The sequence below is a fragment of the Rhamphochromis longiceps genome, linkage group LG3, assembly GCF_057381845.1.
Source record: "Rhamphochromis longiceps isolate RC_006_pf linkage group LG3, R_longiceps_female_GT1.1, whole genome shotgun sequence".
NCBI lineage: Eukaryota > Metazoa > Chordata > Actinopteri > Cichliformes > Cichlidae > Rhamphochromis > Rhamphochromis longiceps.
Window position 1 is genome coordinate 33,182,187 of NC_140559.1, and position 27,664 is coordinate 33,209,850.

Sequence of the window (27,664 nt, forward strand, 5' to 3'; positions counted from 1 at the left end):
AAATCCAATCCCATTATGTATTCATGATTTGAATCCTGGGTTGTGTGAAATCCCAGAGAATGACTCGGCCTCTGCTCTGTGTGGAAAGGTTTTAGGAATATCACCAACTACAAGCCTAAAACCCCCCACTCCACTGACGACTTGCTCTTAGCCAACACCCTTAACGACTTCTACTGCCGTTTTGACGAGCCATCAGGCAGCCTTCACACCTCCAACGGCCCCAACAATAGAGACACTTTGGACACTCATTCCCCCACCTCTCCCCCCTCCATAGAGCCATCACCACCTTCAAACACTTCACCTACAACACCCCCCTCCTCACCCCACACAAAAGAGGATTTCACACCACCTCCTCCCACCACAACTCTTCATATTCATGAAGCAGGTGTGAGGAAGCAGTTTAAGAGTCTGAATGCTCGAAAAGCTCCCGGCCCAGACGGTGTGTCTCCTGCCACCCTCAGACACTGTGCAAACGAGCTGGCCCCAGTGTTTTCTGGCATTTTCAACTCCTCACTGCCGGCATGTCATGTGCCTGCCTGCTTCAAGTCCTCTACCATAATCCCTGTCCCCAAGAAACCTAGGATCACTGGACTAAATGACTACAGACCCGTGGCTCTGACATCTGTGGTCATGAAGTCATTTGAGCGCCTGGTTCTCTCCTACCTCAAGACCCTCACGGCCCCCCTCCTGGACCCCCTGCAGTTTGCATACAGAGCCAACAGGTCTGTAGACGACGCCATCAACATGGCCCTACACTTCATCCTGCAGCATCTGGACTCCCCAGGAACCTACGCCAGGATCCTGTTTCAGCTCTGCCTTCAACACCATCCTTCCAGACCATCTCCAAGGCAAGCTTTCCCAGATGAATGTGCCTGATCCCATCTGCCGGTGGATCACTGACTTCCTGACGGACAGGAAGCAGCATGTGAGGCTGGGAAAGAATGTCTTGGACTCCCGGACCATCAGCACCGGCTCCCCTCAGGGCTGTGTTCTTTCTCCTCTGCTCTTCTCCCTGTACACCAACTGCTGCACCTCCACCCACCAGTCTGTCAAGCTAATCAAGTTTGCAGATGACACCACCGTTATTGGGCTCATCTCGGACGGGGACGAGTCTGCCTACAGGAGGGAGGTTGAACGTCTGGTGTCCTGGTGCAGCCACAACAACCTGGTGCTGAATGCCCAGAAGACAGTGGAGATTATTGTGGACTTCAGGAAGCACACAGCCCCACTCCACCCCATCATCCTGACTGACACCCCCATCACCTCTGTGGACTCATTCCGCTTCCTGGGTACCACCATCACCCAGGACCTGAAGTGGGAGCCCACCATCACCTCCGTCATTAAGAAAGCCCAGCAGAGGATGTACTTCCTGAGGCAGCTGAAGAAATTCAACCTGCCAACACGGACGATGATGCAATTCTACACTGCAATCATCGAGTCCATCCTCACCTCCTCCATCACTGTGTGGTACGCTGGAGCCACTATCAGGGACAAACAGAGACTGCAGCGTGTTGTGCGCTCTGCTGAGAAGGTGATTGGCTGCAGACTCCCATCTCTGCAGGACCTGTACACCTCAAGGACACTGGGGCGTGCAGCTCGGATCTCAGCTTACCCTTCTCACCCTGGACACAGTCTGTTTGACCTGCTCCCCTCAGGCAGGAGGCTCCGGTCCATTCGCACCAGAACCTCTCGCCATAAGAACATTTTCTTCCCCTCTGCTGTCGGACACATGAACAATAACCATATGACTGTTCCCACCACTAACACATGACCCTACGCTGTGTTCACTGTATCATTCCATGTTTGGCACTGATCACCACCTGCACTCATGTATATATCATGTATATATCTATCTACTTAGCACTTTTAATTCTTATTTTTATTTTCATGTCTATTTAAGCGTAATTTATGACAGTATGTTTGCACTGAAGCACCGCAGCAATTTCCTAATGTTGCAAACCTGCTCAACATTTGGCAATAAAACCCTTTCTGATTCTGATTCAGAAATTAACCCTAGACAAAGTGAATCTGTGAACTAAGGTGTAGGTCTATTAAGTTATGTTGTGGTGATCCTCGAGTTGGAGGATGGGTGTTCATATTGGAGTACAAAAGTAAAACCAATGGAAGATGGACAAGAAAAGTTCAAAGCCATCAGGTCCTAAGTTTAGGAAAAAAGATTAAAGAAGAGGAGGAGAAACGAGCAAAAGAGACAAGTAAGCAGACTTGTCATTGGAAAATAGCAGGTCATGAATCCTGAAACAATCAGAATACTTTATTAATCCTTAAGGAAATTATATGGATTACAGTTATTCCAAGAGAAATTCTAATAATAGCAACAGTGACAGACTAAACTCCAAACAACACATTCTGTTACAGATTTTACACATTTAGGAAATAGCACTAATATATAAAGATCAATCAATTATAAATATCAAGGATTAAAAGAGTGGATAATAAATAAATATCAAGAAAATTGACAAGAATATTACAGAGTAGAAAAGGGCTTATGTAAAAAGGATGTAACTATTGCATATATATACACACACACATATATATATATATATATATATATATATATATATATATATATATATATATATGTGTGTGTATATATATATATATATATATATGTGTATATATGTATGTGTGTATATATATATATATGTGTGTATATATGTATGTGTGTATATATATATATATATGTGTGTATATATGTATGTGTGTATATATATATATATATGTATATATGTATGTGTATATATATATATATATATATATATATGTATGTGTATATATATATATATATATATATATATGTATGTGTATATGTATGTGTGTGTGTATATATATATATGTATATATATATATATGTATATGTATATGTATATATATATATATATATATATATATATATATATATATATATATATATATATATATATATATATATATATATGTATATATATATATATATATATATATATATATATATATATATGTATAATTAATATTAATTAACTCCAGTGTGGATTAGTTGATGATTTTTGAATGCATCCATGCAACCAAAACCCTTTCCACACTGACAACAGACAAATGGTTTAATTCCAGTGTGGATGAGAAGATGATCTTTTATGCTTTTGCTATGAGTAAAAGACTTTCCACACTGATCACAGGTGAATGGTTTAACTCCAATGTGGAGGAGCTGATGTTTTCTTAAGTTTCTACGCCGATTAAAAGATTTTCCACACTGATCACAGCTGAATGGTTTAATTCCAGTGTGGATGTGCTGATGTTCTTTTAAAGTTTTACTCTGAGTAAAAGCTTTTCCACAATGACCACAGACAAATGATTTAATTCCAGTGTGGATGAGAAGATGATCTTTTAAGCTTTTACTATAAGTAAAAGACTTTCCACACAGATCACAGGTGAATGGTTTATCTGTAGTATGGATGAGCTGATGTTCTTTTAACCAGTTACCATGAGCAAAAAACTTTCCACACAGATCACAGCTAAATGGTTTTAATCCAGTGTGGATGAGTTGATGTTTTTTTAAGTTGCCATTTTCAGTAAAAGACTTTCCACACTGATCACAGCTAAATGGTTTTAATCCAGTGTGTATGAGTTGATGTTTTTTTAAGCTGCTATTCTGTGTGAAAGTCCTTCCACACTGATCACAGCTGAATGGTTTAATGCCAGTGTGGATGAGCTGATGTTGTTTTAACTTGCCATTCTCAGTGAAACACTTTCCACACTGAGCACAGAGGAATGGTTTATCTGCAGCATGGACGAGGTGATGTTCTTTTAAGCCATTACTCGGAGAAAAAGACTTTCCACACTGATTGTAGCTAATTGCTTTTAATCCAGTGTGGATGAGCTGATGTTGTTTTAAGTTGCCATTTTCAGTAAAAGTCTTTCCACACTGATCACAGCTAAATGCTTTTAATCCAGTGTGGATGATCTTATGTCTTTTTAAATGTCCATTTTCAGTAAAAGCCTTTCCACACTGATCACAGCTAAATGCTTTTAATCCAGTGTGGATGAGCTGATGTTTTTTTAAGCTGCCACTCTGAGTGAAAGTCTTTCCACACTGATCACAGCTGAATGGTTTAAATCCAGTGTGAGCGAGCTGATGTTTTTTTAAGCTGCCATTCTGAGTAAAAGCCATTCCACACTGATCACAGCTAAATGCTTTTAATCCAGTGTGGATGAGCAGATGTTTTTTTAAGCTGCCACTCTGAGTGAAAGTCTTTCCACACTGATCACAGCTGAATGGTTTAATGCCAGTGTGGACGAGCTGATGTCTTTTTAAGTTGCTATTCACAGTGAAAGTCTTTCCACACTGATCACAGCTGAATGGTTTTAATCCAGTGTGGAGAAGCTGGTGTTTTTTTAACTTGCTATTTTGGTTGAAAGCCTGTCCACACTGATCACAGCTGAATGGTTTAATACCAGTGTGGACGAGCTGATGTCTTTTTAAGTTGCCATTCTCAGTGAAAGTCTTTCCACACTGATCACAGCTGAATGGTTTAATGCCAGTGTGGAGAAGCTGGTGTTGTTTTAAGCTGCTATTATGAGTAAAAGCCTTTCCACACTGATTGCACGTGAAGCTTCTGTCTCCACTGTCAATGCGCTGGCGTTTTCTGGCCTTCTTCATAGTGATGAAAGTCTTCTCCACAGGGATCACAAGTCGTTCATCTTTACTTGCTGGCATTGGTTGGTTTTTGTTGAGGTCATAAATTTGAAGAGGTTTCAGCACACTTCCCCTTCTTTTGCCTATGATGACAAAGAACTAAAACAGTGACATGCACTTCACAAAACCTATTTAGTGTACATATACATACATATATCTATACATACATACATACATACATACATACATACATACATACATACATACATACATACATACATACATACATACATACATACATACATACATACATACAAAAACACACACACACCTAGTGTGAAAATTAGTAATTAATACAAGCGATGGCTATTTTAAAGAATCTAAAATTTTTAAGAATCTAAAATCTGAATATGTTTTGAGTTACTTAACATTTTTTTTGTCTCCTAATTCCATATGTGTTCATTTGGAGTTTTAAAGATTTCAATTAGAATCTATAATGTAAAAAGTCATTATAATACAGAAAATGTTACATTTTTGTGATTTATATTGTTATCATGATAGATGTCTTATATCGGGATATGAGATTTTGGTCATATCGCACAGCCCTATGAGAAGGTGTGTCCAAACATTAGACCGGTGGCTTAGTCAGCCTGGCTACAGAGCTGTTCCTGTTTTCCTCATTTACTAAGATTTCATAACTTTACAGAGAGCTTTTTCTTGTCCAGGTCAAAAGAAGCATGAATTAGTCTTCAGTGTAGGTGTACTTAGGGCTGCTCGATTATGGCAAAAATGATAATCACGATTATTTTCACTGAAATTGAGATTGCGATTATTTGACGATATTTATTTAACCCTTTAAGACCTACTATAGAACCAAGTCCACCAGAGTTTATATTATTTTTTTTACATGCTGTAGTGCCATTTGTTGGAGTATTTCAAGTTGCTATACAACTGTTATAGCCCATATTTTAATAATATGTATGCATTAAGTCCATAGTAACTACATTAATTGCAAAAAAGTGCAATAAACTACAAAAAAATTGAAAATAGTTTTTGTTTTTTTACATATATTTCTACTTGGAGAAATTTAAGAGGTTTATCCCTCAAAACTTTAAATACAAAAAAGTTGCAAAAAATAGTTTACAACAACAGGAAATTTATTTTGAGTGTCTTCATAGTTTTATTTTGGAGATACACCAATTTTTATATACTGCAGGAAAAACAAAAAAAATCCTATGATGCAAATTTGCAAAGAAAACAGCATCAAAATAAACTATTTCCAGCTGTGCAATTCGAGTTCTAAGCATCCTAGCAACTATTCAGAAAAGTCAAACATGACCAGTATAGGTTTTTAAGGCCTACAAGTAAAAAAAAACAACTACATTTCAGCGAAAATGACGTCACTTCCGGTTTCGGCCAGGAAATGGCGGACATGCCTGACGTCTGTTTCACTGTGGGAAGTGTTACGAACAGCTGGTCGGATCGGCAAAGCGTGTTTCTGGAATATTATTTTTTGTTCCTGCAAGAGCTTTTTATGCAGTTTTTGCAAAGCTTTATGTGGAAGGAAACCCTGACCGAGGACAAGCTGATGGCATCAGATGTAAGTACAACTCCTCCGGTTTCATATGCAAAACAAATTATTGCGCTAGCTTACACGGTTCAGGTTCTACAGGGATTTAAAAATAGTTACACAAAACGGAGCGTGCTGCTCTGACCGGCTTTAAAGGGTTAACAATGACTTTAAAAAAATAATATAAAATAGTGTGCAACACCACTGAAGTTGTTTTTTTTTTTTACTTCTCTTTTCAAACAACAGCAGTCACTCTCCTCTCCAAATAACTTCTGCTTAGCTTTCCGAGCTTCCCTCGGGTCCTCTTAATCAGCGGTCTCCAACCTTTTTTGCACCACGGACCGGTTTATGCCCGACAATATTTTCACGGACCGGCCTTTAAGGTGTCGCGGATAAACGAGGGAGGGGCTAATAATCGGCTCAGTCATTTTTAATGATCGTTGCCCAGATCGTAATCGTGATTAAAATTCGATTAATTGAGCAGCCCTAGGTGTACTTATAAGTTCTTCCAGGGAGTCAAACTTCTCTGGTTTGTTGCCTTCATTTTCAGAGCAGCCAAAGTGTGCAGAGGATGTAATACTATTTACAAAATACGCTATCAGAGGGAATAAAGCACAACTGTGTATCAGCTGTGAAAAATGTATCATGTGCAACACTAGAACATATTAATAGATACTTTATTATACAACATGTAGAGTGTGTAAAGGTTACAAAAAATCCAGGACCAAAAACTGATCCTTGAGAAGCTTATTTTCGGGAGGGTTAAAAACGGCTAATTTCATCCATCCATTGATTTAATGTAAGCAGGTTGAGAACATTATTTTTCTTCAGCAGTGATTTGTCTCTCATTTGGGATAAACAGGCAAAATGTCACTGTGTACAGAATTAGATGTTATTATTATCATTAAAATAACAACCAATTAATGTCTGTAGAATAATGTTGGCGATTTTTCTTTGTCACCTTCAGTAAAGAACCAATGTTTCTGACTACAGGTGCTGAGATGCTCCTCCAGCAGACTCTTCGCCTGCTGCCAGTCGCCTGTGACAGCAAAAAGATTTTTATATTTAAGCCAGTTAAATTTATTGTATTATTGTAGGGCACTACTGCAGACCATTGTATTGTGTAGCATTATTTTGCCTCGTAGGTTCAGCACCAATATCAGAATCAGAAAAACCTTATTAATCCCAGAGGAAAACTAAGTTGTCATAGCAGGAAATATACAACAAACAACATGCAATCACTGAGTGTAGAAACAGAGTTATGATGGATAAATATTATATAAAAAGAGAAATATAGAGATATCGCAGGAACAAAAAGAAATTTGGGGGGGGGGGGGTGTTTACGAAGACAGCTGCTACAACAGCCTGCCGCTAGATCAGCGCCATCTTAAAAGACACATTACTGGTTGGTGATTCTTTTATTAAATGTTGAGTCTGTTGTATTCTATCCACCTCATCAAATCATAATACTCAGTACAACATCTTCATTTGAAGGAAAACAAATAGCTGAACACAAATGATTAAAAATATAAGGTCCTAAACTGCTGGAAGCTCCAAGCAGACAAAATGACAGGGGCTGAACAGAACGTACAGCCGAAAACAAAATTAGCTAAGAGAGAGCAACCCTGTAGACAGTTATCGATTTAGGAAGAAATTATAATGTACTCACTCTGGATCTCCTCTCAGAATAACCCGAACTAAAGATCCCCCAGCGGAGGAGGCCGGCTTTGTAGTTGGACTAGGAGAGAGACCAAGCTGTCCGAGCTACGAGAGCCTATATCTTTCCAATCACGCATGAGAAACATAAACGCGATCTTCCGGAGACCAGAAGGGCAGCAGTAAGAAAGCTCAGCACAGTCACACTATATTTGTCACACCACAAAAGTCTCCGTCGTAGATAACAAGTATGATGACTGTGGCTATAATCATTACTCGGTAAGTCTACTTTCCGCTGTGTGCACGCGCAGTACTTCGTCTTCTTCTTTGTGGTTTGTCGGCGGTTGGCAATAACGACTCATTACCGCCACCAACTGGTAGTGATGTGTCCTGTGTGTCAAAGCTTCGAAGCGTGTGTCGGCTAATCTTGGGGGAGTTTTTGTAAAGCGCGTATCGAGGCTTTCTTTGATTACGTATGCAGTGACGTTCAAGGCCTCGCGGGCAGCCCGTACCATGTGACTGATTCAGGAACTGGCTCGCCGGTTCGCGCCAGATTCGAAATAAAATTGGCATCAAAACACAGCTGATTTCCCCCATCACATTGTGTTGTGGAATTAGATTACGTACGTGCTACATAGATACTTGAGCATTTCATCGTTGATAAAACCAGCAAGGTAGAGATTTTTTTAATCTCCTCTCTCCTTATCTCATCTGTTCTTATAAAGTATGCACACAGTAATACATATCCCAAATGATAAGTACCATAATATGAATAAACAACACTACAGATCCTATAATCTCATTTCTGTCTTTTAGTTTATTAAAAAGTGAAGCGCCACACGCTAGTTTGTCTCATTATCCAGAAGTACATAAGCATAATTATGCAGTTACACAATCATACCAAAACTCTGTCCTGATAGTTTCAATCAATCAATCAATCAATCAATCAATCTTTATTTATAAAGCACTTTTCATACAGAAAAAATGTAGCACAAAGTGCTTTACATAGTTAAAAGCAGCCCACCCCACCCTCCAACTCACTCCCCACGCTCTCAATACACATATATCCCCCCACCCACACACACATACACACACGCGCACACTTAAAGAGTAAAAATTGGGCTGGGCTTGCATGAGCCAAGTGAGGAAACATTATAACAGGGAGCCGTCTGCACCGGGAGCCGGTCACAGACCGCAGCCTCCGGGCTGGGCACCCAGCAGGAGGGAGGCCAAGGAGCCCCCCAACCAGGCTGAGAGGACCCCAGAGACCCAGCAGCCACGGTCAATAACAGCCCCGGTGCAGAGAGCGCCCTCCGAGGAAACACTGGAGATATGACGCAATACGATATATACAGGGTAAAATGATAAAATAAATAAGAACAGGATAAAATATAAATATAAATAGAGTAAGAAGATTAAAAAATGAATAAGAATAAAATCAAGAAATATTAGGTAAATCCTAAATTAATAATAGAATAACAGGATAGAATAAATAAGCATAAAAAATAAATAAACGCTAAGTAAAAGCTAAATTAAAAAGGTGGGTCTTGAGCCTGTTCTTAAAAACATGTACGTTCTCTGCGGCCCTGAGCTCCTCCAGCAGGCTGTTCCACAGACGAGGACCATACCACTGAAAAGCTGCCTCTCCGTGAGTATGTGTCCTGACTTTAGGGACAATCAAAAGGCCAGTACCAGAGGACCTCAGGGTCCGCGAGGGTTCGTATGGTAAAAGCAGATCTGAGAGATAAGAAGGCCCAAGACCATTAAGACATTTAAAAACCAATAAAAGAACTTTAAAATCGATCCTGAAACACACGGGGAGCCAGTGCAGCGATTCTAAAACCGGTGTAATGTGGGCCCGCCCTCTGGTCTTCATCAGCACACGAGCTGCCGAGTTTTGCAAGAGTTGTAAATTTGAAATATTCTTCTTAGGAAGACCAGAGAGCAGGGCATTACAGTAATCAATGCGACTGGTAATAAAAGCATGCATCAGCATCTCCGTGTTGGCCCGAGAGAGAATAGGGCGGACTCTGGCTATATTTTTTAGATGATAAAATCCAATTTTGGTTACATGTTTAACATGTGGGATAAAACCAAGCTCAGAGTCAAAAATAACACCCAGGTTTTTCACTTGTAGCGAAGGACATAGTGAAAATGCCTCTAATTTAGACAAGAGTTTCTCTCTCTGAGCCTCAGGACCGACAATTAAAACTTCAGTTTTGTCCTGGTTAAGCTGTAAAAAGTTTTCTGCCATCCAAGATCTTATATCCAAGATACAGTTAAAAAGGGCATCCATTGGTCTGGTGTCATCAGGAGACACGGAGATGTACAGCTGCGTGTCATCAGCGTAACTGTGGAAGTTCACTCCATGCCTCCTGATGACACTGCCGAGAGGCAGCATATACTATATATATATATATATATATATATATATATATATTAGGGGTGCAACGATACACAAAATTCACGGTTCGGTTCGATACTTTGGTGTCACGGTTCAATATTTTTTCGATACAAAAAAAAATGTTCATGCCTTTTTAATTTGTCATTTATTAAAATTATAAATATATATTTTAACTCAAAAGTACAGTTTTTAAATTTAACCCTAACCCTTGTGCGTGTTTTTTATTTTGACAGCGAATGCGCACCTGCGGACCACTTATGTGCAGCCCTGGTTATTTAGCTCGTCATATTGCAGCCACAGAAATTATTTTGTCCATGAAACCATAAAGCTGCACTTTCTTTTTGCCTTATACTCTGATTTGTCATAACTTCTCCGTTTTGTGGTAAGCTTTTCTTTGGCTGTCACTTCTTCACCCTGACCTGTCTTATTTGGCTCAGCAGAACTAAAATATAAATCCTGCTGCTTTTACACACGCACTCACATAACGGTCAGCGATTCTCTGCGCGATCAACCTCTCACATGTTTAAGCTTGCTGCGGGAGATTTCACTTGTCATGTTTGCATAGTAAGCTAACGATTAATAAGACGATGTCAGAGGAATTGGTGCACAAATTATCATCACTCACAGATCAGTGCTGTCGCTCTCTATACACAGTTTGCACGATTGCAAAGTGAAAGCAAAAAAACAAGCGCAAATTCAAAAGCGATTTTTTTAAATGTGTGTGTGTGTGTGTGTGTATATATATATATATATATATATATATATATATATTAAAAAAAAAACCACCCAGCATGCCCCTGCGGGCGGTTTATCCTTCAAGCTCGGGTCCTCTACCAGAGGCCTGGGAGCTTGAGGGTCCTGCGCAGTATCTTAGCTGTTCCCAGGACTGCGCTCTTCTGGACAGAGATCTCCAATGTTGTTCCCGGGATCTGCTGGAGCCACTCGCCTAGCTTGGGAGTCACCGCACCTAGTGCTCCGATTACCACGGGGACCACCGTTACCTTCACCCTCCACATCCTCTCGAGCTCTTCTCTGAGCCCTTGGTATTTCTCCAGCTTCTCGTGTTCCTTCTTCCTGATATTGCTGTCATTCGGAACCGCTACATCGATCACTACGGCCGTCTTCTTCTGTTTGTCTACCACCACTATGTCCGGTTGGTTAGCCACCACCATTTTGTCCGTCTGTATCTGGAAGTCCCACAGGATCTTAGCTCGGTCATTCTCCACCACCCTTGGGGGGCATCTCCCATTTTGACCTCGGGACTTCCAGGTTATACTCGGCACAGATGTTCCTGTACACTATGCCGGCCACTTGGTTATGGCGTTCCATGTATGCCTTGCCTGCTAGCATTTTGCACCCTGCTGTTATGTGCTGGATTGTCTCTGGGGTGAAGCTCGCACACAAGAATTTCACTCACATGTGCTGTACCAATGTACCTGCACATGTGATGTGACAATAAAAGTGATTTGATTTGATTTGATTTGGTGTGATAGACCCCAGCCTCTATGGATCTTGTGCTCAGAGCTTGTTCTTGTGCTGCCATGATTAGTGCCTCTGTGCTGTCTTTCAGTCCAGCTTTGTCCAGCCACTGGTAGGATTTCTGGATATCAGCCACCCCCTCTATCTGCCAGTGGTACATACCGTGCAGGGGCCTGTCCTTCCATGATGGTTCCTCGTCTCCCTCCTCTTTCTTGGGTTTCTGCTGCCTGAGGTATTCACTGAGCACTCGGTCAGTTGGGGCCATCTTCCCAATGTATTCTTGGATGTTCATTGTCTCATCCTGGACTGTGGTGCTGACACTCACCAGTCCCCGGCCCCCTTCCTTCCGCTTAGCGTACAGCCTCAGGGTGCTGGACTTGGGGTGAAACCCTCCATGCATGGTAAGGAGCTTTCTTGTCTTTATGTCAGTGGCTTCTATCTCCTCCTTTGGCCAGCCTATTACCCCAGCAGGGTACCTGATCACGGGCAGGGCGTACGTGTTGATGGCCCGGATCTTGTTCTTACCATTCAGCTGACTCCTCAGGACTTGCCTGACCCTCTGCAGGTACTTGGTGGTTGCAGCTTTTCTAGCGGCCTCTTCATGGTTCCCATTCGCCTGCGGGATCCCCAGGTACTTGTAACTGTCCTCTATGTCTGCAATGTTGCCTTCTGGTAGTTCAATCCCCTCAGTTCTGACTACCTTCCCTCTCTTTGTTACCATCCGACTACACTTCTCCAGTCCGAACGACATTCCAATGTCATTGCTGTATAGCCTGGTAGTGTGGATCAGTGAATCGATGTCTCGTTCACTCTTGGCATACAGCTTGATGTCATCCATGTACAGGAGGTGGCTGACAACTGCTCGGTTCCGTAGTCAGTATCCGTAGCCAGTCTTGTTAATGATCTCACTGAGGGGGTTCAGGCCTATGCAGAACAGCAGTGGGGACAGAGCATCTCTTTGGTAGATCCCGCACTTGATGGTGACTTGTGCTATGGGCTTGGAGTTGGCCTCTAGTGTTGTACGCCACACCCCCATTGAGTTCCTGATGAAGGCTCTTAGGGTCCCATTGATCTTGTACAATTCTAGGCATTCCAGTATCCAGCTGTGGGGCATTGAGTCATAGGCCTTCTTGTAATCAATCCAGGCAGTGCACAGGTTGCTCAGTCTGGTCTTGCAGTCTCGGCTGATTGTTCTGTCTATCAGTAGCTGGTGTTTTGTGCCTCTGGTATTCTTGCCAATTCCTTTCTGTGTCCCGCTCATGTATTGACCCATGTGCCTGTTCATCTTAGCCGATATGATGCCTGACAGGAGCTTCCATGTAGTACTGAGGCAGGTTATTGGTCGGTAGTTGGAGGGGACCGGTCCCTTCTTGGGGTCCTTGGGGATCAGGACCGTCCGGCCTTCGGTTAGCCATTCCGGGTGTCTCTCGTTAACTAGCAGCTGGTTCATTTGTGCTGCCAGACGCTCGTGGAGTGCAGTCAGCTTCTTCAGCCAGTAGGCGTGAACCATGTCGGGCCCTGGTGCTGTCCAACTCTTCATACTGGAGACCCTTTCTTGGATATCTGCCACTGTGATGGTTACTGGACCCTGTTCAGGGAGGTCGCTGTGGTCTGCCCTCAGATCCTCTAGCCACTGAGCATTGCCGTTATGGGTTGCGTCCTTCTCCCATATGCTCTTCCAGTATTGCTCCATCTCCAGCCTTGGTGGTGCTGTTCTCTTATTATTATTATTGTTTCCTTGCCACTGAGAGTACACCTTTGCTGGTTCTGTGGAGAACAGCTGGTCTCCTGCCTTCTATCTCTCTGGTGTACCTCCTCAAGTGGCTGGCCAAGGCTGTGTGTCTTTGCTTGGCAGTTTACAAGGCCTCAGGTATGGACAGCTTGCTGTATTTCTTAGGCACCTTATTTGTCGCACCTTTCTGCAACTCCGTTAGTTGGCTAACCTCCCTCCGTGCTACTTTGATCTTGCCCTCTAGCCTCCTTCTCCATGGAGGGTACTGCCCCTTGTGGCTGTTCAACTTGTAGCCAAGCATCTCACTGATCACTGCTGCCGTATTGTAGATCAGCTTGTTAGTGTCGGTAATCGTGGTTGTAGGTATTGCCCGTAGTGCTGCATTAACATCATCTAGCAGACCTTCTGAGGGTACTTCACGTAATCTTGGTAACCGGCTACGGGGCACACCGTACGCAGACAGCATCAGATCTCAAAATGGTGGAGCATTGATCAAACTCTTATAGCCTCTAGTGGCCCCCACCTTATCATAAAAGCCTAAACATTCACATTCTTTCTCTCACACAGCGCCTAAGCTACGACCTTGGCTCACTGTTTATCTGCTCCTGCTGAGATGGGGCAGAAAACTCCAGTATGTTCTGTTCTCTTCTAATCAGACAAATAAGGCGATGACTTTCTGCGAACAGTATTTCTTATAACTCAGCAGTATAATGCATCATAAAACAATATCATTCATTCACAATAAATCAGCAGTCTAATATAATGCAAATCAGTTTAACAAATGCAATAGTTATCACCTTCTTCTAATTCAGGAGAATAATGCAAACTAAAACTACATAATAATTCACAATCTTTAATTAGGGATCTAACATGGCATAAAATAATATTATAATCCCACACTCCCCCTGATGAGCTCTTTAGAATAAAGAGCTCACCTACACCCTGTAATCCAGTGTGGCCAGGTTCATCTCTTCTCACTCCTGAGGCCCTTTGTCCCCCTGTTGGGTGAACCATATGTGAGATGACCTCTGAGTTTGCGCAGTTCAGATGCAAGAAAAACTATTATTACAACAATAGCAGGTACAGATGACACTCCCCAGTCCTCCCACAGCTTTATTTTGGTGCTACCTTATACTCTTCAGACGTACTCAGACTAGAACCTCTGTCCAAGGAGCTTTTAGCCTTTATTTTATTGCTGCAGCTACCAGTGTCTTCCAGTTGGGTGATCCTCTGCTCTTCTTTCTTCAACCTCAGGGGTTAGACAACCCTTCAGTCGTTGCACAGATCAGGGGATTATTCTGCCCCGATTTCAAACAACGATCTGTGTATCCTCGGGTCCTGTGTGTCCTGTGTATCCCCCAGAAAAAGAAACAGGAAAGTGTCCCCCTTTTGCCCAAGAGCCTCTCGAACCTCATTGGTCTGGTGTTCCTGGATTTCCGCCAACCCCTTCATGGTTATTGCTGTGTTTATGGGATCCATCCTTTTGAGGTGACTAATCGGAGCCCAAATGCCATGACACTTGAACCCAGTTGGTGTCTCGGCAGTCACTGTGTCTGTCTCTGTTGCGAAGGATCCTCGTATATCTGTGACCTCGTCTGGTGTCTGTTCCTTTCTCTGTAAGAGACAGAAAACCAAAACTCTATACCTAGCTCTAATAATCTAATGTTGTTATCTACTGATCTTCTGGTGATTCAGAATTGGTTTAGAATATTCAGAATGTCCCAGGGACTTATTCTAATCATATCCTATGTGTGTGTAAGCGTGTTTGCATTTAGCCCTCTGTACTCAAGGCATTTCCTACACTTTATCAGTCCGGACCATCACGCCGAACGAAGCTTATGACCTTCAAAAGACCGAGTGCCAACTCATTATAAGCACATTTGCAGTGTGTGTGTGACAAAGTGGGTGAGAAGACCATTTGTCTACATTCTTAGTTAACATTCTTGTTTTGATTTAACCATATTTCACATGTAATCTGCAATAGGCAAACATCTATTATCCCGGGTTTGTTTATGTTCTGCACTTTTACAGATTATATAATATAACATCTTGGTTTAAATCAATTCATACAAGTTTGTTAAGTTAACATGTTATTTCTTTCAACTGTTAATTTGTATTGTTTTGAACTTACCTTTACCTACCTGTCTTCCAGAAGGAAAAGGAGGAAATGTAGTTCTACTTCCTGCTTTATACCTTCTGGGTTCATCTGAGGTCACAGGAAGGGACCAAGTGCAGGAGGGGAAGAATTCTTATAATTTAATAAAGTTGATTTTAAAGGGTTTATAAAGAAATAGAGTTAATGTTGTGATATGTATTGATTACACCAGAGTTTATGTTGCCAGTCAAGAGGAGTAGTAGAGGATGAATATAATCATGTTCATCTCACCTACCTACTGAATGGAATAGTCCAGAGGAGAAAGTGTTTGATTAAGGGGACTATTTAAGCAGACGAACTCAGGTGTTTCGGAAGAATGGTTCAGGTCAGTGTAGCTGTGTGCAGTTTGACCTTAATTTCCGTTGATTTAAGTTCAGTTATGTTTATTTGAATTGAGTTAATTATAGAGTTGAGTTTCTTATTTGTTTCTTTGTAAATATTGTTGGGCCACAGAATGGTGAATAAATCACTTGCTACACTGGACAGCATCAGTCTCCTGCACTTCTTTGACCGCTTAAGTCGAGTCCTACCACAGTGTGCCTGAAAATTATTATTAAAACCACTCATTTTAACAAAAGACATCAAAAACAAATTAGCCATTTTTAATTCTAACATTTGCCCCCCAAAAATCATGTGTTTGCTTCCGCCTACTGTCCCACGGTTTCCTCTCCAGTGTGGTACTCAGCTTCTCATGAACACAGGCATTTTATCATCTAAATGCTATTCAGTTCATTTCAATGATTAATGCAAAAACATGGAAATAATGATTTATGCTTCTCACTGGATCTCTAAAAAGTCCGGAAACCACTATTAGCTTAAGCTTTACCATACCTAAGTTATTAAAACACAAATGAAGTCATAAAAATGTTCATATAATCCTTGTTTGATGTTAAAACTCAACTTCCCCCCCTTTTTTGACACATTCCCATGTGTCAAATCAACGGAGCTAGAAAATCAAAAGAAAAGGTTAGTGACCTCCTATCTTAGAAGGTATGAGACCTCCTCCTATCCAGTGTCTTTGCTCCAGTCCTGTCAGCCTGTGCCAGGAAATGAAACCAATTTAATTGTCATGTTAGATCTATTCAACTCCTGGCTCCGCCCAGAGCCTGCGTCTGCAGAATTGCCAAGAAACAAAACCTGTAATGATATGAACTTCACTTGAATATGAACTTGTTGACTACTTTTGACACAGCAAAGGAAGATTCTCTCCTCCTCGAGGACAGGCACTGACTCCCACTTATCTCCTGGAGCCAACTGTCCCTTATAGAGACACAATATTGCAGCTACAAGGTTTTGCAGATTGTTAAGTTGATCTGTGTGTAATGCTCTGAATCAGGTATGTAATATTAAATGAATGTCGTTTAATTAACTGCCCCTACTTAAAACTTAGCAAAAGATATAACTGAATAAAAGATCACCAAGAAAAACATGATATCAGTGTTATGTAAGCGCGTGCGGCCTTCTATGCTCGAAGTCACTCCAGTCCATAGATCAGCCAAACATCGCGTTGACCGTAGCTTTTAACCCTTATTAACTTGAGCACAACTCTATAATGAGCAACAAACTGCAATATGTATAAAAATGATCATGGTTACACCTGCAATGAAAGATTATATGATTATCCTAACACCTGTAAATAGAAGATTAACCTGAGGTTATAACAATCACTGTAATACAAATGTTAATGTATAACAATGTAATGTAACAATGCTTGTTATATGATTCTGATGTAACAATAATGCTGATGCTAAAATAACAGTAAAACACCCCCTTTTATCCCGTTTATAAACTTGACACATAAACGTTTATAAATGCCTCTTTTAAATTTTATTTCCCCCTGCTTTTCCCTTACTGACCACAGCAGGGGAATCTTTGTCTTGATTCAGCCATGAATCCAGCTCACCTGATTCATCACTGAGCCCCACCGTGACTGGCATCTGACAGGGTGGCGCTGCATACTCTTCCTTTAATGTCTCTATGTTCAATCTGTTAATTAGAGTGCTTAAACATGAAGTAGACTACGTCATGAATGCTTTAAAATGCTTTAAAAGCATCAACATCAGCTCTTCTCTGACAGCATGGTGGGAGTTTCTAAAATTGACGGCGTCTTCATTAATCCCATGCAAACGTACACCTATCTGGAACAACCCTGACATATTACAAAACAATAATATGATAAACTTTTCAGATTGGAGTGGTAAAGGAATCAAATATTTAGAACATATACTAGAAGGAACAGAATTTATTTCATTTGACGGACTAGTTACAAAATATGGGATCAACAAGAAAAGATTTTTAGAATATCAACAAATTAAATCCATAGTAAAAAAGAAATTTAAACCGGGTCAAGTTGAACTACAAACACCACCAAGTGTGGTTCAATTTCTTACTCTTAAAACCCCCAAATTACTATCCAAAATATACAGAATGCTTTCTAAAACAGATGAATCAATATCACTTCCTATTGCAAAATGGGAAGCGGATTTATCAGTTAACTTAGACCTAAACTTCTGGTCTCAGGTTTGCTTAAAAACCTTTCATCTAGAGCTGGGCGATAGAACGATAACGATATGTATCGCGATATAACTTTTACTCGATAGAGAAATTAAGCTATCGCGATAGACCTCGCCGCTCTTGTTCTCTTAAAAAAAAAAAAAAAAAAAAAAAGGTCAGCCGATCCAAATTCAGTAGTGCAGAGCCGAACCAATCACAGCCGCAGCGTCACGTCGCGTGACTTGTTACGTACAGCACAAGTGCCAAGCCGCACGTGTGTTTGTTTGGGAAGCAGCCAGCGGGTAATGGAGGAAATGAGTGTGCCGACTAGAAAAATCAACCGATTGTGACCGAAGAGAAAACAGATGATGGTTCCAATGCCGGAGAGATTGTCGAACGGAAGAGCCATAGAAGTTCCGTAGTGTGAAGGTATTTCAGCTATTTCAAGTCTGACAAAAAACAGAGTAGCGTGCACTGTAAATTGTGCCGAAAGCAAGTCTGGAAATACAATAAACTGGTGCATGCGTCACACTGTGCGCCACGTTATTGTTTCGGTGAAATGAATTTCTACAATACTGTTACTGTTAATTCTACTCTCTGCAGTGTTTAAATGCTTACATATACACACAGTTACTGTCCGTCCACACATACGACTCGGTTCTGCTTCTATGCCCCAGCTTTGTTTACTTTTTCCCACCGAGGCTTCTAGACTTCTGATTGGCCAACATTTCGGCACGGTTAGGAATCTAGCGCCACCTGCTGCTTTGGCATGTTCATAGCAGCGTTTTCCTTCATTTCTGCCTTTATGTGTGGACGGGATTATTTTTTAAAACGAAAACGGAAAATCTCAGTTTTCAAAAATACCCGTGTACGTGTGGACGTAGCCTCAGTCTCTGACTGGAAGCGCTAATTCGTCATTCGGCTTTTGTCAGACTAAAGTAACTGTTAAAACTGTTTGAAAAGCTAAGCTATACAACAAGGAGAGATTGAGAATTCCCTTTTAGTTCTCAGTTTATTTGATATTGACAAAAGTTAGTCAGTTTTGTCTGTTCTTCTGTAAAACAAACTAAGATTTATTTTTAGAATTAATATTTTGTTTCTAAGTGGAATTGACAATTTAGTCTGTTTCGTTTGTTCTATTTTGAAACTTAAACGCTTTAGCGGCTGCCTTTTGTGTAGTTTGCAATATTTGCCTTTATTTATCTGAAAAAGTCTCATGTTCCTTAAGTACATCTACCCTGTTGAACTTATTATGGGAAATAAATATTTAAATCAAAACAAGCTGCTGATTATTTCACATTTTACTTGTGAGCAACGGCACATTTAAATCTTACAAATAGTTATTTGGCTTATATCGTGATGGATATCGTTATCGCCTGAAATGAAAAAAACATATCGTGATATGAAAAAATCTCATATCGCCCAGCTCTACTTTCATCTAATTAGAAATCCCAGTCTTCAATTAATTCAATACAAAATATTACATAGAGTGCACTATACAGGTCATCGGATGTTCAAGATGGGCTTTACGTCTACCAACAACTGCTCACACTGCCAAACCAATTCACCGGACAATTATATCCACGCTCTTTGGTTCTGTCCACCAGTTCAGAAGTTTTGGCGCGAGATATGTGAAGACTTATCGAAGTGTCTGAAATGTAACATTCCAACTTCCCCCTTAGTGTGTTTGTTGGGCAGCTTAGATAATGTCACTTCAGAAAAGAATATAGCCCATATGGTTTTCACTGCCCTATGCATAGCCAAGAAAACAGTCCTCATGAACTGGAAAAATAAAAATAATCTTAATTCTAACCAATATAGAAATTATCTATTAGATTACATTAGCCTTGATACAGCCTCTGCCACCATATCAGATCAATTGCTCTGGGCTCCTTTGATCAGCTCCATCACCTAGTGGGGGTGGGGGGTCATAGTTTGGTCCCGCCTTCACTGTTGTGATTGGTGTGGGAGTAGGGACAGGCTTAGGGCGTCGGGGGGGTTCCCCGGAGGCATCTTCCTTGGGGGGGCTCAACCCGGGGTAGCGGTCATGTCCGGTTAGGGGCTCTGTTGGCTCTCAGGTGACTGTTTCCTCGCGGCTGCGTGCAGCGGGGCTAGGGGAGGGTCTGTGCTGACGGACGTGGGTTACTGACCTGGTAGCCTGGCTGCCCCTGGGTGGGTCCGGGATGAGCGTGAGGTTCTGGGGGCGCTCCGTCTCTGGGCTGGGACCCGGACCGGGCATCGGGGGCTTGGGTCCTGGTTGGTGTGTTGCCGGGGTTGTGGGCGGGTGGGTGAATGGGGCCCAGCCCTGGAGCAGGGTGCCGCCGGTGCATCGAGCCACCTGGGGGGCTCTTCAACTGGTGGGGGAGATTGTCACATCTTGCAGGAGCTTTCCTCTCCTCAGGAGCTCCCTCTGCAGGAGGGGGAGATACAGGAGAGGTGGAGGAAGATCTCAGCCTGGGTGTTTATTGTCTTATGTAGTCTGGAAGATGAGTGGATGGTGGGGTGGGTGCAGTTTTCTCTGTGGTGGGGTTGGGTGGACTGTCCCGGGCTCTGTGGGGCCGGGAGGCGCTGCTGCACTGGGCCCCGGTCTGGATGGGCCTGGGCCCCCTTTCCCTGGCGGGTCGCGGAGTATGGGGGTGCCTACTGGGGTCAGCGGGGGAGCTGGCCCCAGGGAGGGGTCACTTGCCCCTCCCTTCCTTCCCTCCCCATCTCCAGCTGCCTCCCTCTTCCCGCTCCACCACAACCACCCACACATGCAGGACCTTGGAGTAGGGGTATGTCACCAGGGTGCAGAGGAGGCTACCCCCCCCCCCCCCCTGTCCCCTTCTGGCTGCCTCTGCCTCAATTTTATCCCACAACTTAGACATTCACATTACTCACACTCTCATTACACATACATATAGGATCTTGGGGGTGGGCACGATACACGGAATCCAAAGTACCATCAGGGTGTACACCCCACCCCTGGCGTCGTTGCCCACCTCTCAATTTTAAATACACATAGACATTGAGGGCTAGCAGGAGGGACCATGCGCTTACCTGCTGCTCTCTGGCAGGTAGCTCTATGCCCTCCTGGGTTTTAAATGCACCTTAGAACACAAATGCATCAACACTACAATGAGCGAGTGGAGGGAGGTTTGGAGTCTTCTCTCACCCCCGTTCTCTGCGACCTGCTGGAGCGGGGGGGGCTAGGAGGAGGAGTTGGCCGTCCGACTGCGGTCTGGAGTGTGGGGCCTTCCTGCTGCTGCGGAGTCGGGGCGGTCTGCCTCCCCCCACCGCAGGGAAAAGGGCAACACCACCTGGGTCTGGGTGCAGTTCCCCCCCTCAGGGGCAAGGGTACCTAGACCCGGTTTGTAGAGTACGCTTGGGGAGTGTGATCGTGTGTACAGCGTCTCTTTATGTCTGTCTCCATGGTGGTTGAGTGTGGAGTAAGTGCATATGAGAGCATGAGGGTGGGAATGGATGTTTGTATCTGTGTGTGCCTGTATGTCTGTGTCTATATGTCAGGTTGGGTGTCAGGCGCCACCTCTCTGGGGACATCTCAGGCCCTCCAAGGTTTGGAGGCCTATCTCCCCCTACCACCACTTCCCCTGCCAGTGGCGGACCCCCTCAGACATCGGTGCGTTGGTGGCTCTCTGTGTCCGGGGATGGGCATCCAGGTACACACCGGCTCACTCCTTGGCGGCCGCCCATCGGGGCCTGGAGCCTGGGGCTCGCTCGGGCCACCTCGGAGGTGGGGTGCCCCCGGCCTCTCGGCCTGGGGCTCGGTCACTCAGGCGCGGCTGGCTGCCGGCGGAGCTCACGGGCGCGTCACTGCAACTCCCCCTGGCTGAGTGAGCCCTCATCTGGGACTCTCCTCAGCTCTTTCTGGGACAGTGGCGCGGCTGCCCCTCTGTTGGTCTTCCTTGGTCTCTTGTGTTCTGGGGGCCTCTGGATGTCTGGAGTTTTGATCTCCTCCATACCTGCTTCATGCCCTGGAGGACGGGGCTGTGGCCCCCCCACACCCTCTAGCAGATTATTACAAGAAGGAACCTTTTAAAAAACAAAAAACAAGCGCGTCCATGCTCACAGGTGTACACACGGGTGATCACACCCACAAACTGCACCCTTTTTGGCTCCTACCTCAGGGCACACTGTGTTTTGTTGGTCTTGTGTGCTGCACAGTGGTGTTTAGTGTTTGGTATTTGCTGTCGTATTCCCATGTATCATTGTGGTGTTGTTTGTTCTGTTGCTCTTGTTCTCTTCTGCTTGTTTTCTTTTTTCTTTCTCAGCAGGTGACCCAGGTGATCGATAGATGCATTTTTTTCTTCTCTGCCTGTTCTGTTGGTTTTTGTCTTTTGCCCTTCTCCCCCGTCCCTCTTCTCAGCTGTTTCTCTTTCCCTCTTTCTTTCTCCCCTTCTTTCCCCCAGTCAAGTCTGTCCCGTATTCAGTAAGTGAAAATAAAATAAACAATAAAAGGTGAATCAAATGGACCATTACGGCAAGGCTGGGATGGTCAATTTGGTAAAGTAAATCCGTTGGGCATCTTTCTTTGCCTTTAGACAACAATTCTGATGGCAAAAGAGCCAAACGGGACAGGCCAAAAAAAAAAGAAGAAAAAAAAAAGAAAAAAAGAAACAACTCAAGTTTATTCCACCTGGTCTAATTTTTCAAACCTGGGAATTGCCACTTGGCAGTGCGTAATGATAATTTTTGTCATTAATTAATTGCTTGAGTAATGTCTGTCAGGAAACTGCTTACATTTTGTGTCTAAGATCACACCTTCTAATTGCTCATTTGGCCATGAACACAGCTGAAAACTGGAACATAATTCATTTTCAAAGATATAACAAATGGTGACAATTAACACTGAACTTAGCATTAAATAATTAAATATTTTCTATAGTCAAAAAAAAGAAAAAAAGAAAAAAGAAAAAAAGAAGTAGACTACGTCCACAACAAGTCAATACAGCTGTAAATGTGGCCAATTATCAATCTATTGCCAATCAATAACAAAAAATAGCTTTTATTTTATGCATGCTTTTAGTCAACCACTCACCCAGAGGATTTCCAATCCCAGAAAATTCCTTCTCCTCATTTAATGAGTCCGTCCTCCTTCCATGCCCTGGTAACTGGTCCATCCAGAGCCATATCATCTTGAAATATACATACAACAAGCCAAACCACACCTTGGTCACACCAACCCTTTTCTGCCCTGAAGATGTCCAACGCCATCTTAGTCTGGACCAGGGTTTTAATAGTTTTGCAATTTTCATTAGTTTTTATTTTTATTTAGCTTCGACTTCAGATTTTCAATTTTATATCAGTTGTAATTAGTTTTTACCAATTGTTTGCTAGTTTAGTCTAGTTTTTATTTTTTGAAAATCCTTAGTTTCAGTTTAGTCTAGTTTTGATTAGTTTCTGTTTAGTTTTGGTTGTGTTTGCGATAATTAAGTGCAACAAAATCCCAGTTTCATCATATCAGTCATGCTCTTGTGCTTATCCTTGGGTATTGAGACTATTAACTCTTGCAGCACCAGGTGTTTGTAATTTTGGTTCAAGTGAATTGATAATATTTTTGAAGGCAATTGACTTACACAGTTATGTAGATGTCCCCGTCCTGTTGTCTTGGGATGCATCACGCTGCCTTGCCTGGGGTTAGCTTCTGTTTTCTGGGGATGAGGGTTGAGTGTGCTCCCTTACCTTTTCAAGGTAAGCTAGGTTAGCCTTCTTGTGTGAGCTTTTCAAGTGCACTTTAAGGTTTGTGGGATTTTTTTGTTTTATACTGTAAATGTCCCTCATAATTTGTCTCTTTCCACTACAAGACACTTGCTTTATCCAAAACACAGTCATATTCAAAGTAATCCCAAATTGGACTCTGGTGCTTTCTCCCGACTTTTCCTAACATGATTCTGCGCGTGGACGGAGCAGCAACACAGACGACTCGACTAACGTACTGCCACCTGCTGGCATAATTAGACAGCAAGCAAAAAATCTGGAAACTAAACTTCATTTTCACCCTTGACTATTGTAGGACACGCACACATCAATAACGAAAATGTTTTTTCACTTCTAATTTTCGTTATTTCATTTGTTTTCGTTAATAATAATAATAATAACCTTGCTCTGCACACTGGAATGGTAAATGGTAAATGGCCTGTATTTATATAGCGCTTTTCTAGTCCCTAAGGACCCCAAAGCGCTTTACATATCCAGTCATCCACCCATTCACGCACACATTCACACACTGGTGATGGCAAGCTACATTGTAGCCACAGCCACCCTGGGGCGCACTGACAGAGGCGAGGCTGCCGGACACTGGCGCCACCGGGCCCTCTGACCACCACCAGTAGGCAACGGGTGAAGTGTCTTGCCCAAGGACACAACGACCGAGACTGTCCAAGCCGGGGCTCGAAACGGCAACCTTCCGATTACAAGGCGAACGCCCAACTCTTGAGCCACGATCGCCCCTTCATAATCAACATGATCAACATTTTACTGCGTGTTATTTCACCATCTTATCGATTCAAATGCTCCATCCTCCATCCATAATGTGACATTATGTTTATCCACTCTGTCTCTAAATGTTTGAAGAATTTTCCATGTTTGGGGTCAAATTTTGAGAATTTGACTATAAGTGAAAGTTTTGGTGTTATCACCCCCTTCGGGGCTTACCTTTCCCAGTGTTGATGATATTCCTCCCTATTCTTTGCAAGTACCCCCTTTTGGTGGCGAGAAACTGTTGGTGTGGTCAAGTGGGTGCTGTAAAAACAAAAGCTCAGGACAGAACAGTTATCAGTCATGTACTTACATACAAAATTAGCATATATTGAATTTCATATTGATCATCTGAGTGGAATGGTACATTTTAATTTTAATTTATCAAAGCTAAACACAATAATTTTTCTTTATTTTGCTCTTGTTCTTGTGCAGCACCACCTCTCAAGCACATGCCCCTGTCGGTTCTATCCTACTTTTAAATTGCTGACTATTTCAAGAAAGCATCTAAAAGACGGGGACCAGTGTTTATCATTACATATCTCCATTTTGAGTGTGACAAGTCTATCATTCCCCTGTTATTCATAGACCTCAATAGAGGGTTTTTGGCTTTTTTTTATTTTATTTTATTTTTATCTCTCTAAAAGTTAATTGACTCTTTACAGTGGCCCGCTATGGTTAATAATAACATGTTCAGTCATGAGTGAAATCAAACCTTTTCTTCACTTTAGCATTTAACATTCCCAACGATATAATGTGGTACATTAATCGAAACACGGCTACTAAAACACAATTTTCTTAATGCAAACATCAGTAACTCAAAATTAGCAACCAAAGGGTTAAGTCTGCAGTTCACACTCATGTGACGTTACAGCCTCCCCCTTTAGTCTCTGTCATCCTTCTGTTCTTGCAAAAACAAAACAAAGCAAGACAAAACATCCACCCTTCTTTTACAGGCTGGGTGAATTGTTTGTGGACATTTACTAATCCTAAAGTCGGTACCGTTTTTGTCTCAGTATCAAGTCAGTTTTAGTCGTCAGTCCATCACAGTCCAGTCACATGCATACATCCACACACATTCATACCAGATAATGCTGATAATGGAGTCTCACGCGCAACTTATTCGAGCCTCCATCACCAGCAAGATGACGTCATCATTTTAAAGGAAAACCGTTCCTTGTTTTTTTGGACTGGATTGACTCGCTGCAATCCTTTTAGGCTCAGGACTTCTCATGTGATCAATGTCCCATATAAGTGAATTTCTCCCAAGCCCATTATGATCATGGAGAAAAATATGTTGCGACTGTTTCCAGTAAGAATATTTTATAGCGCTTTAAAGTTCAATCTCTCAGGCCTGGATTAAAGAGCTGATTTGTTAAATCAGGAACTCACAAAATACCAAAATATCACCACCGGTGGATCACACCTCTCAGATGTTCTTATTTCAGTGCACTATAACAAAAGCGAAAACAAACGTAACCAATAAAATACTCATATAATAACAAATACTGGGGCCCATTGCAAACATGTCCAAGCATAAAACCATCTTTCTCTCTCTTAGAGAAAGAAAACAATCCAAACCTCACTAATAAAATCAACCTAGTGTCAAGCAAAACCCAAAAATCAACCAAAACTTCACCAGAAAGTTTTTCTCCCTCCCGGGACAATATTGTGCAGGAATACAGGTACCGTAACTCCTTTTTGCACTGACAAAAACATGTTGGATTTACTTGATTCAATAGTGGACACTGGTTGCACACAAATGTTTTGCTTTGGCAGAAACTTAAACAACCGAGTTAAATCAACACAACCTTTTCATATTCAGTAAACCTGTGCATTTTGTGTTCATAAAACACGATTGAAACATGTTCAGATGGAGTAAGTTGAGCTCCTGGAATATTTTAATCCTTCCCAATTCTGTCAGTTTATTTCAACACTATTCAATAACTTTTATCCAAATACTACTTGGTCACTTAAATACTACATGTTGTCTTCATATTGCATGCGGTTCAACAAAGTCTAGATCATGGTTACCATAAAAATTGAAGGGGTCTACAACAACTACCACCCTCCTATCTTTATCCTGGCTACAGCAGGGCCGGGAAATAACCCTGAAGTGATAGGTTACCAGGCAGGGTACACCCCGGACAGGTGACCAGTCTATCAGATAGAAACAAACACTTACATTCATGGATAATTTAGAATCATCAATTAACCTAGCTCTAATAACTGCATGACTTTTTCTCTCACACTGGAAATCAGAATTTCGTACAGATCTTTAAAGCCTGAGGCAATTGTGTCAAATACACGCGAGATGCTTACGTAAATCCAAGGGCTGGCCCCTTTTTTTTTCAGTGTGTTCCTCCTTCAATTAAATCTCACTCACAACAATGTGGCGCTCCGAAATAAGGCTCACACCGTTAATTCATCATTTTTACTCTGTACCACTGCTCCTTATCAGGCCGTGTGAAGCACAGTAAACAATTCAGTGGAGGCCTTAAGCCATAAACAGACATCACGCACAGACATTGTTTTCATAACCAAACTGCCTTAGACCTTGTCCCCTAAATCTACACAAATGCCCTCTGGGTGACATGAACTGCATTTAACCAATAAACAATCAATGGGTTCTTGTTGTTGTAACAGATTCTGTATTTGGATGTTTGTGTGCAGCATTTGTTAGTAAAGCATTCTTCATTGCATCAGTGTGTGTGTGTATCACTCTTCATTGCACAAGCGTGTGCAATGTGTGTGTGTGTGGATCATTTCTCACTCAATCAACGAGTGCATATGTGTTCATTCTGAGTCTGTGTGTATTTGTGTTCATCACTTTCCTGTTCTGGTGTTCTGGATAAACCACGGCCTGAAGCGTGCCCTCCTCCATTTCAGTCTGTTTGCATCCATTGGTGCTGCTGCTCAAAGTTCTGTCCATACTGGTTCTGGCCCCAATTGAGGCAGTCCTTTTCTCCAGTGTCCTGCATCTTCTCCTTGTTCCGCTCCTCCTTAACTTGACCCTTTTGCTTCTGTAGCTCCTTCAAGGCTTGCTCCTGCTGTTGGAGCTTTTTCGT

At 42.3% G+C, this 27,664-nt stretch overlaps 1 protein-coding gene across 3 annotated transcripts in view; it reads right to left on the reverse strand.

Annotated features, from left to right (window-relative positions):
• Positions 1–2,953: 2,953 nt before the first annotated feature.
• LOC146674194 (uncharacterized) overlaps positions 2,954–27,664 on the reverse strand; it is a 36,051-nt gene continuing 11,340 nt past the window's right edge. Inside the window, exons 1-3 of one of the 3 annotated variants that reach the window (XM_085394759.1) lie at positions 7,870–8,276; positions 7,162–7,239; positions 2,954–4,773 (exon numbers count right to left, since the gene is read on the reverse strand). In XM_085394759.1, coding sequence (XP_085250885.1) covers positions 3,011–4,711 — 1,701 coding nt within the window. In that variant the 5' untranslated portion in view covers positions 4,712–4,773; positions 7,162–7,239; positions 7,870–8,276 and the 3' untranslated portion in view covers positions 2,954–3,010. Of the gene's footprint in view, positions 4,774–7,161; positions 7,240–7,869; positions 8,277–27,664 lie in introns of those variants that run through there. The other 2 variants (XM_085394775.1, XM_085394766.1) reach the window with 2 other exon arrangements.